At 45.4% G+C, this 10,969-nt stretch overlaps 1 protein-coding gene across 1 annotated transcript in view; it reads right to left on the bottom strand.

Moving 5' to 3' along the window:
- The window catches only part of GLI2 (GLI family zinc finger 2), a 146,934-nt gene extending 138,285 nt beyond the window's left edge, over positions 1-8,649 (bottom strand). Inside the window, exon 1 of the mRNA XM_009274982.2 lies at positions 8,517-8,649. Within this exon, the coding sequence (XP_009273257.1) occupies positions 8,517-8,649 (133 nt within the window). The remainder of the gene's footprint in view (positions 1-8,516) is intronic.
- Between the last annotated feature and the right edge of the window lie 2,320 nt (positions 8,650-10,969).

Below are 10,969 nucleotides of genomic sequence, written 5' to 3'. Positions count from 1 at the left end.
CATGGGTTGAGATAAAGACAGTTTAATGGGACAGAAAAGGAAGGGAAAATAATAATAACAGTAATTATAAAAGAATATACAAAATAAGTGATGCACAATGCAGTTGCTCACCACCTGCTGACTGATGCCCAGCCAGTCCCCGAGCAGCGGCCCCCCCGGCCAGCTTTCCCCAGTTTCTGTACTGAGCATGACGGCACATGGTATGGAATGTCCCTTTGGCCAGTTGGGGTCAGCTGTCCTGGCTGTGCCCCCTCCCAGCTTCTTGTGCACCTCCAGCCTTCTCAGTCGGTAGAGCATGGGAAGCTGAAAAGTCCTTGACTAGTGTAAGCACTACCTAGCAACAACTAAACCATCGGTGTGTTATCAACATTATTCTCATCCTAAATCCAAAACACAGCACTGTACCAGCTACTAGGAAGAAAATTAACTCTATCCCAACTGAAACCAGGACACAGTGAGAGAGGAAGGACTTGCTAGAGGATATGGTGACCCAAGGGACCTGGGCTAAGTCCTCTGTACCACCAGGGATGTCCCATGTACACCACCTACGAACTTCTGAAGTCACAGAGATAACCAGTCCTTGACATCTCTCTGAAACAGCTAAGCCCATTACAGCCACTTTAGCCTTGGAAAATCCTCTCTGCTCCCTGTCTGCAGAATGGGAGCAATGGTATCTCCCTGTTTTACCAGAATGCTCATGTGTGGAGAGAAGTGCAAGAGGCTGAAGTATACAGGCACTACTGGGGCTGGCCAAGGTAAGAGAACCCCCCACAGGACCTGGGCTCCCAGAAGCCACCAGACGGCACAGTTCATGTTCTCTTATTAAAAAAAAATTAAAAATGGTGCAGAGGAACAGGCACTGTCCTCAGAGGCCTCTGCACCTCATTCATCACCACATGAAAACATGAAAACAGACCACCTGGTTTCATGGGGGGCAGTTTAAGGAGGAGACGAGCAATTCCAAGTCCTCCTTTTGCTTCAAGGTGCGTGGCTGCCTTCTGAAGGCCATGCAGAAATTCTTTAGGAACTGCCAGGAATACAAGCCCCATTTCTTGGTGCTGGTATTGGATGCACAGCATTTCTAAGAACATTTTTCTCTGCCACTCATCTGACCCCAGGAGCAGTCCCACTGCTCCGCGCAGGCAGCCGTGGAACGCTCTGCCAAACCCTATCAATTATTTAGTGTCAAAAGGAAGACTTAATCTGTGTGATAAAAGAATGGATTTTATCTAAGACTTGTTCCCCTTAAAGTGATTTACACAACTGGCCTCTCTAGTTGCTTATTTACTTTTGCATTAATAGCCTTCCTGCACTTGGGTTATTTTTCGGAGTCTTTTGTAGCCTTTAGAATTTACTAGATTTTTTCCTTGTCTTTTTAGTGGGGATTTTAAATCACCCATCTCTCTGAACGGGCTGTTAAAACACTAGTTTTGTCAATGCTGGTGTAAAGCTGGAGCAGCTCTGTGAAGCAGCTCTCCTGGCTGTGTTGACACTTGGGTGTCGAGTTTGCCTCCGACTTGAGAACCCACGGGGTGAGATTTCAGTTCAGAGCTGGCAGTCAGGGCTCTCAGACTGCTCATCAGGCTACGGACTGATGAACATGAATGAAGGGCTCTAAAGCATTAATCTAGTCCCACCTTGGTTCCTTGCTTGAACCCCACTCTGCAATTTCGGCCAAGTCAAGGAGCCTGGGATTTTGTCCACCTAACATTAGCCACCTCAAATCAGGCATGAAGCCCTCAAGGGAACAAAGCAGTCATCTCCACAACGTGACTTACTCCACTCTAATGCAAAGGGATCCCAAACTAGACACCTAACATTTAGGCAGCCAACCTCAGACAAAACAAGTCCTATTCCTGGTCCCCCATGATTATGGCAGACTCAAATGCCATGGTTAATGGATGGTGTTGGGAGAGTTAATTTACAAAACCTGTGCAAATTCTCAGATGCTCGGGCAAAAACTGCCAAAGAGACTAAAAACTATGGGGACATGCTGGCAGTGCAGAGGAGACAGTCCAGGAAAGCACCATGATAAATATAATCCATTATCACCACTGGATTTTCTTACTTGACTATAAATGACCAACCCACAAATAGGTAAGTTTAGCATCAGTTAAAAAGGTTATATTTAGGTACCCTCTGAGAGGCACTTTACTGAAGTCTAAACTGGATCCACGGAAAAGAAGATGTATCAGTACTTGCCAGAATAAGCTTTTGGAGCTTACAAAATAATAGGAAAGTGGAAGCTATTATTATTACAACTATTATTAATGATAATAATAATACACTCACAAAATACAAAGGTCTTTCAGGTGGTACTTAGTGGTTGGGATCACCAGCGCCAGAACCAGTCTGTGAAGAATACCTTTTTTCATTTTAAACTCCTAAAAGCTTTTCAAGTTGGCGTGCAATCCTCCCATGTGGTTAGGGATAAGATTAAATTGCTCTGTCTTCCAAGTACCTCGGCATCTGTAATGGGCTGAAATTGTAGGAATCTTTGGTATGACAATTTGGGGGAGCTGTATACAATCAGTGAATGCTGGCTGATATTATAAAGTTGCTGCATCATCAAATGCTTTGGTGATATGGACTCTGGCATCATCTGTAAGGGCTACACAATGTGAATCAAAAAGTCTGTAAACATTAATGGTTTCCACTCTGAGGTTCCACCTTCGCCCACAGGGCCGTTACCACACAGAGAAACCCAGTACAGGGACTCGGGAAGGGGGTTTCCCCCATGAGGGAAAAAAAAGAAGTGGCCAAGAAGTAGGACTCCAATCACTTGATTAGGCAAAGGAAAGTGTTACCCTACAAAGATGCATTGCTGACTATTTTAGAGAAGAGACTAGAGAGACTCAGCGTTGCAAGCCATGAATAGAGGAAAGAGGGCAGGCAGAAGAAAAGACGTGGGTTTTGTGGCACAATTTGTGGCAATTTTAGCTACTAAAATTCTGTCCCATGTAGCTGAAGAAATAAACCTGCTGCTCCCAGAGTGCTCTCTGCCATGCCCGCACACCAGATACTGCTCATTGAACATAAAAATGGAGCAGCATGGCTTTAACTTCATCCATCTCTACATGGATTCCTCTAAACTATCCCAAAAAGCAGGTGTCAGGCAACCAGCATGATTCAAAGCTAGCAGCTAGTCACAGGCCCTGATATCCCACGACCAAGGAGCAGCCTCAGCATTGCACCAGTCTAAGCATCTGCAACCTCTGGCTTCCCAAAGGGACACGAGTGGGTACACAAGAGAGACCTGTAGGGAATCTGGCCAGCCAGAAAGGCTATGGTGACAAAGAAACCCACTTTAAGACCCAACAGGATTACTTTTATAAAAGACTGATGGAAACGTTTAGGGAAGAAATACATTTCTTAATTGCCGTCACTCTTACAGCAGCGTTGCCTACCCAAGGTGGGGGCCACTGAGCTACATGCAGTAGACACACAGTGGCTGTCAGGAGAATTTAGCAGTCTAAATTCTGGGATTTTCTCACCATTCTGTTTTAACCACTTGCCCCCTTCCCTCCCGCAGCCAACCCAGACTTTTCTGTTAACTGCATATCTCAAAGTTTTAAGTTGTATGCAGCAAAGCAATACAGGGCAGGGAAGCTAAGAATGTGCTTGTACTGGTTATATTCCTTTTCCTGGAAAATGTGAACAACTGAATGAAAAACATTCTTTGGAGAAGATCCCTGCCCCTCCTGCGTGGACAGAGGAGATGACTTCATAGGGGCTGTTCTCCTAATTTGTCTGAGTCTCAGGCCACACAAACTATATATTTTTTCAATGCGCTGAGGTCTGCTGGGATGCTGGTATTTCCTCCTCCTCATTTACATGGTCTTCCCATAATCCAGCACTGAGACAAGCTGAACTGCACAAGGACTCCCTGCCAGCGCCACTCAGGGCTTGCTTATAGAAGACCTCTGGAGAGCGATGGGAGGTGCTCCCTGCCCTTCTCTGCCTATGAAAGGGCTGAGTGTGCTACTTCTGCAGCACTGAGCATTCCCTCCAGCCCATAAATCAAGTGACCAAACTCCATCCCAATCTCTGTTCCACTGCAGAAAAGCCCCATGCTCTGCCCTTACAGCACACGCGGGGCGAAGAGCTGTATTTCATCAATTGAAGCCTTAATATCAGAGGAGAGTCGTTACCTCCTGGAAAAAAAGTGTAGCCAGAGTCTTACTGGTTCTGCAGTTTGGTTTCCCCATGTTTACACCAAATGACTTGTTGAACTTCATTATATACAAAGTATTTCCATAGATCAGAGGCAGGGAGACCTGTGCAGCTAACATAAAATAAATTACCACCCCGTGATAAATGGTTCTATTAGCAATCCAGATTGTTAAACTCAGATACAACAGGATGAAGGGAGCACTGCCCCATTCATTCTCCCTGCGGCAGATACTGAGTTGTAAATAGGTTATTTTGTGTGTAAATAACACATTAAAACTCAGCATTAGCCGTGTCTTTTGATAGAGAGGAAATTGTTCCAAATAAATAATCTCGGACAGGAATGTAAAATAAGCCAGATTTAATAGTGCATGCCTGCTGCAGCCGTGTTAAACATGACTAAAATGATAAACCCCAGAATATACTAATAGTAAACTATGCTCTGACATCAAAGTAATGAGGCTGTATTTTTACCCAGCTTTAGAAATGCTAAAATTAGTCTTGACAGAGCCAGACATCAGAAAAATGTTTCAAACATAAACACCATCAATTTGGGAACTTGGTGTTTGTGTCATGCTGAGGGTGGGGTGGAGAGGGAAAGGTGCATTCTGGGCCTTGTTAAAGTCAGGCAGTTAGCATTTAGGAGAATTTGTATTTAATTTTTATTACAAGATGAGAAACCCATCTTCCTAAATATCTCTGCCTTTCAAAGACTGGCTCATTTAAATTTCTCCTCCAGCCACGCGCCTGGGCTTCCTCGTGCGTGCTGATACGGAGGATGTCGCAGTGCTAGCCTGGAGGACCCAACCCAGTCTCACTCACGTGGTGCTCTGCTCCAAAGCCTCTCGCCCTACGCAGCGATATGCACTTTTGAACTCAGCAAAAGGCTTTTCTAAACATGAAGTGTTATGAGTTGCCCTTCCAGAAGTGGAGGCACTGAAAGTGAGAGGCTCTTCTGCAGACCTGACTGTCTATAACTCCTACATACTGTCATTAAAACCGGCTTCCATCTCTGTCACACACACACACGCACCTATTGAAACAGAAGAGAGGAGCTTTGACTCCTTGGCCGGCATGATTTATGGAATAATAGAAAATTAGGAGAGACTTCCCTGATGTCATTTCTGCGAGGCCAATTTCTGAACATCTGATCAATGAGTTACTATAAAAAATTGTCACAGAAGATCTCTAAAATGGCAGCTTTAGTAGACTAAAAATGAGATGCAGATTGTTAGTATGAAAGGACTCTTCTCCACTTACGGCATCAACAATACCGATCTCTTTTCCTACAACCATAACTTAATTTGCTCAAGGCTGCAAACATTTGGGACAAATATCCAAAGCAAGGGAACTAGAAATGGAAACTGGACATATTATTACCTTATAATAATATAGTCTAAATAATAATATAATAAAATAGCTATTCCTCAATTATATAACCAATATTCAGTTTATTGCTTCAATTGCCTTAATTATAAATAAAACCTTATGAATCTATTCATTTCTACAAGGGAAAAAGAAAACCTTATGATCTGAGAAACATGCTATGTTGGCACTCCATCTGTGTGACTCAGTAGAATAAAGGAGAAGAAATGTGTTGCAAATTATGTTTGTTTGGCTCTGGAGAGCAGCTTGGTGATCTGCAGCACTAGATGAGCCTTGCTGCCACTTTCTCACATGCTAGTACAAAGAGTAAAACTTCTACAATAAATAAAATCAAGAGTTTGTCTTGGATGAGAATAAAGACTTGTTCGTATGGCCCCAAAGCAGGGTGGGGAGCTCGGAGGCCCTCCCCTCCTCACGCTGAACAGTGTAATTAATCTCCATGCCTCGTTTGCTTTCTTCTGTAAGAATATGAGCATAAATATGTATATTTCTGGCCTGTTATAAGTAATTACACTAGTTTAGTGAAGCAAATATGTTACATTAGCATGAATACCATGTAAGTACAGTTTAATCGCTACCCAGCCTTTTTGTTATTATCTGCTAAATCACACCTTGCAATTAACTGATGTTATAAGATGACTTTGTATTAATTTTTCTACTTATAAGTATACACCACGCTGCTCCCTTTCAGGAGCATGTATTATATCTAGCCAGAATTCAAAGGAAGGCCCTCCAAACCACAAGAGCACGTGCATTACCTGCAGAGTCCCAGGGCCGGCGTCCGATCGCACGCCTCTTTGCTGCTAGCCATTTTAGGTCATTTATGAGCACTTCTCTTCACAGCATGACACAGATTTCGCTCTTTACATCTCATTACACAATGCTTTCATCACGATTCTCCTGACATCTTCAAACAATCCTTCACTTACTTCTCCACTTCCTCTTAATAAAAGGAGAAATATTGAGCCTGTAAATCATTCTTTCCAAAGGCGAGAGCACACTGCTAATGGGACATATAATACTGGACGCTTAAAAACCAATCAAGTCTCCGGGGGTGCCAAATGGGCCGATGGATGCTCCACCTCGGGGGCATCATCATTTCCATCGCACCTCTGGAAATGCAGTGACTGCTTCCTCGGTGGAGGCACTCCCAAGGCAAGTGCCAAGTGGGGAGAAGGTGTTTATTCACAGCAGCACGTCTGTGGGTTTTGAATTTTAGCACATGCTTGGACTTTGTTGGTGCCAATCAGCCCTTTGGATCTGCCAGTCACTGAGATGATGCCTCCAGTGGGCAGCCTCATGGTTCCTACAGCCTGTGCTTCTTCAACAGGGATCAAAATCTGCTGGAGGATGGCAAACTTCTGCATGTTGCTGTCTCTGCCTTTCCCCTATTTCTGCCACCCGACGAGCCCTCCTTTCTGCCGTTTTGCATAGTGCTCACAAGGAAGGTGGCTCAAACCCATTCAGCAGCATGAAATTGTGTTTCGCTCCAAACAATTCTGTGTAAAAGATCTTCTAGTTCTTTTTAAGAAAAACGTTCCTTTGGCTAACAAAGACTAACAAAATTTATCAAACATATGAACTAATCTGATAGATTATAATCTAGTAGCTGCTGCCTTATTCTGTACATCTGAATCTTCCCAGGTCAATGTGGAAATTAAAACTGAGTAACAAATGTGTTGAAAAGGAAGGATAGATCAAGCAGATTTAAGCAATTTGGGCTGGGAACTATCTTCAAAACTCAGCCAACAGAAAACAAACTCTCCAGCCGAGCTGTGTAAGAAACAGAGGAGCCTGCAGAGGAGACATGCTGCTCTCCTGGGGTGATGAGAAACCACCCTGCAGTGAAGGAAGGGGAGGGGAAGGGTTCATTTTGAGGTAGACTCTGGCTAGCAATAAGGTATATTTTAAAGAGGGAAGAAAAGCTGCTTGCAAAGTTTACACAGCTGGGATGTCTCTTGTCACATCCAAGCTGGTGCAGCCCCTTCTAAGTTTGTCTCCTTACGCCCTGTCCAGAAAGGACGCTCAGTCCCAGTCCCCACCAAAGGCAGTGTGGTGCCTCCCTGGCGGGCACAGCCTGGCCCACAGCTGGAGCCACCATGAAGGTGGGCAAGCCCTGACACCAATCTGGAGATCCACCAGCACATGTGTGCCAGTCAGGGATGTGTTTTCTGGGGCTGTATTTTGCCTGCTGTAGCGGGTGAGAGGAGGCAGGAGCAACACGCCTGCACGTCCCCCAGCACACCGGTGTTACACCTGCCAAAAATGACCCCATGCCCATGGGGGTCCATGAAAGCTTCCCAATTGACTTCAACACCAGCACGACCAAAATCTTCCCAAAAACGCTGACAGAAAAAGAAATCAGGACCTGAGCTATTTCTGACACTAAGAGGAACGGTGCAAATGGGGGGGGTTCTTTATGAACATTCTTGCATTGGGGCCGGACAATCCCAAATTCCTCCCTAACCATGAAATCCCAGCAGCAATGGCTGAAGACAGTGCAGTCTGTTTAGCTCATTAGCAGGATCACAGCCGGCACACGACACCCCTCCCCGACCATGATAACAGGGCACTCCCCCAGCTCCAGCCAGCCTCACCAGCCACCCTTTAACTCCTCCATGGAGGAGCGGCAGGCACCATGCTGCCTACACCACACAGCACCGGTCGGCCAGTGGCAAGCAGTGACGGGATGCCTCAGCTCTCCGACGGCCACCTCTCACCGCCCATCATCTCCCTCACCCCAATCCAGTTCTCTAGGAGCAGCGGTGACTTATCACGGTGCAGTGATGTTTGGATGCCACACGGCGACACAGCTTCCCACTCCTGTGACCTCCGACAGCCGAGAACCCCAATAAACTCAGCGTGTTCACAGCAGGACAGATGCCACCATAGTTATTAAAATCTTACAGTCTAATGAAAAACACCCCTGCTGCTTTCAAAGTGTGGAAAACATAAAGTACCTCCTTGTGCCACTGCTGCTCCTGCAGCTGCTAAAGGAGTGGGTTTCTTCTCCGTCTCCGTAAAGCCATTCCCCTCCAGAACTGCACCTTTCCCTTCTTTTTTCCCAGCAGCAGTTGAAGCAGAAGTTTCCATCTTAAACGTGCATCTTCCAGCTCAGCAACCCTACAGGACATAAAACAAAACCAGATTCTAGTCACCACTCACAAAACAGGCAAAATCAGCTCCACGAGGAAGCAGCCGGTGGTTCGGCAGAGCTCAAAGGTAAACTGGGATTTCCTGGGTTTCTAAATCTAGCAGCGCAGCCAGTACAGGCAGAAAGGGCACAACCCTGCAAAGGGATGGGTATTCTCACATCCCGCTGCCTTCAGGCAGTTGAAGACTTAAAAGGATCAGGACCAAAATACATTTTTTCCCCTACTTAAACTTGGGCTGGATAATAAAGCTGACCGGTCCAAAGGGCTTTCCAGGATTAAAGGACAGACGAGACGCAAAAATTTAGCATGTATAAAACCAATCTGTCCATCCTATACGTGACCTAGCCCATCATAACAAAAATCTGAGTCAGCTACAAACTTTCAATAAAAATACATTTGAGGTGTTGGGTTTTTTTTTTCTCCCCAGTTGGTGCTTATTCTATGCGCTGGTTCTGAACCAGTGCCCTGACCAGAACGTTTCAACGGTGCTTACGGATAAGCCACAGCAGGTCTGCCAGAGCCCATCCAGCTCTCACTGGTGAGGACTAACATCCACTGATTCCTGACTCTCTCAAGCAAGTTCTTCTATCCTGACTGGTCGCATCTGAAAATCAGCTACAGTTTTACCCCCATTACAAATGGTGAATTAAGTGCCAGTGAAAGCTCCACAAAACAAGAAGATACCAAAGCACAAAGAACTTGGTTTTTTTTTTTTAAATTAAGTCCATGAAAAATAACAGCTCCTGAACTTTTTGTTAGCTTGATCATTTGTTCTGCATGACTCAAATATATCTCGTCTCCCAAAAGCAAACATATATGTATCCCAAATTTAATGTAAAGATGGGGCTTCTCTTAAATGAGGAGGCATGCTTAATTTCTGACTGCAAATACTTTTGTTTGCCCCGTTTTAACTTGCTTTATTTCAAATGTCTCCACGTGACTCCTGTTTTTACAGAACCCACACAGTTACCTGGCACTACCGGCCTCAGGCTGGTCTTGGGAAAACCCACTGCTAATTCCTCCTTTCCTTTCTAATTTTAATGCAGATCTGCAATTTTTCACATGTAAATTTTCATATGCAAATTTTTTCAGCTCCTGAGATACTCTGGAGCACATGGGCTGTTTATCTTATAGGAATAATGGGATCAGCCAAAAAATGTCTGGGAAACCAGAAAACTGGTTTTTGTGTGCAGGTAGTTTTACTGCCATTGTGCCAGCTCAAACTTCCCTCCCTTCACTCTGGAGGATTAACTGACTCCTGAACATCTTGGATTAAAAAGTTAACACTCCTAAAAACTTTAAAGCACATGAAGATTTCGGGAACTCCCATGTGTGATCTGTAACTCCTACCCTTTAATTATCTGTGACTCTGGCATAAGCACTTCGTTTTGTGGCTGGTTTTTTTCCTCTCGCTATTTTGCTGGTTTTCAAGCAGTTTTTGTGCTGTAACTTCAGGACAGACAAGCAGGAAAGCGAGGCCCCTCTTTCCCCACTACATGATAAGCTCCACGGCTTAGCACGCAGCCCCAGGCGCCCAGACTCCCTCGCACCCACTGTTGGAGATCCTCTGTGTTGCACTACCGTTCAAGACAGGCTATCCTAAATCTTTCTCCTCCACTCAATGGCTACTTTAAAACTTTCCTGTAAGTACAAAGCCACCCTTGCTGGCACCTCAGAGGGACCTGGCACGTGGTGGATGTGGTCCTCCAGCATTGCCACCACCGCCTGGGCTGCAGCAGGATGGTGGCCCACCGAGCAGCTGTTTGCTGCAGCCCAAGCAGCTTATCCTGGGAGCCTTCAGGCATGGCTTGCATTAATGGGACCACTAAGTGATGGATCTGTGGTCACGATTTGCAGCTGTAAACAGCGAAGCTTGCATTGGAAATGACAGGACCCACAATTACAGGGTTTACCGATGACACAAGGCTCCAGTGAATACTGAGGTGGCCCCCCCTGAGGTCCTGCCCCAGCATGTGCTGGGCTTGATGGCAAACATGGGATAGGTTCCTGGGGGCCAGGACTTTACAGTGGTTTAATCCAGAAATCAGGTTGGGTTACAGACCACGTATGAAATAAATACATTCAAACCGGAGGAGTATTTGACCTAGGTCTGACAGCCTGGGCTTCTGTTCGTTAAGCAAATAAACTTCAGAGACTATATTACTAGCCCCCCACCTGTTTCTTCTTAGTCCCTCCTTTCAAGGCTTTGCACTTTTGTTTGAAACCAGACACTCGCCCTCACCCCCCTCCCAGCCGCC

This window comes from Aptenodytes forsteri, unplaced genomic scaffold (assembly GCF_000699145.1).
Source record: "Aptenodytes forsteri isolate BGI_AS27 unplaced genomic scaffold, ASM69914v1 Scaffold255, whole genome shotgun sequence".
In the NCBI taxonomy this organism is placed as follows: Eukaryota; Metazoa; Chordata; class Aves; order Sphenisciformes; family Spheniscidae; genus Aptenodytes; species Aptenodytes forsteri.
Note: the sequence above shows the minus strand (reverse complement) of the source record. Positions and strands in the feature narration are given on the sequence as shown.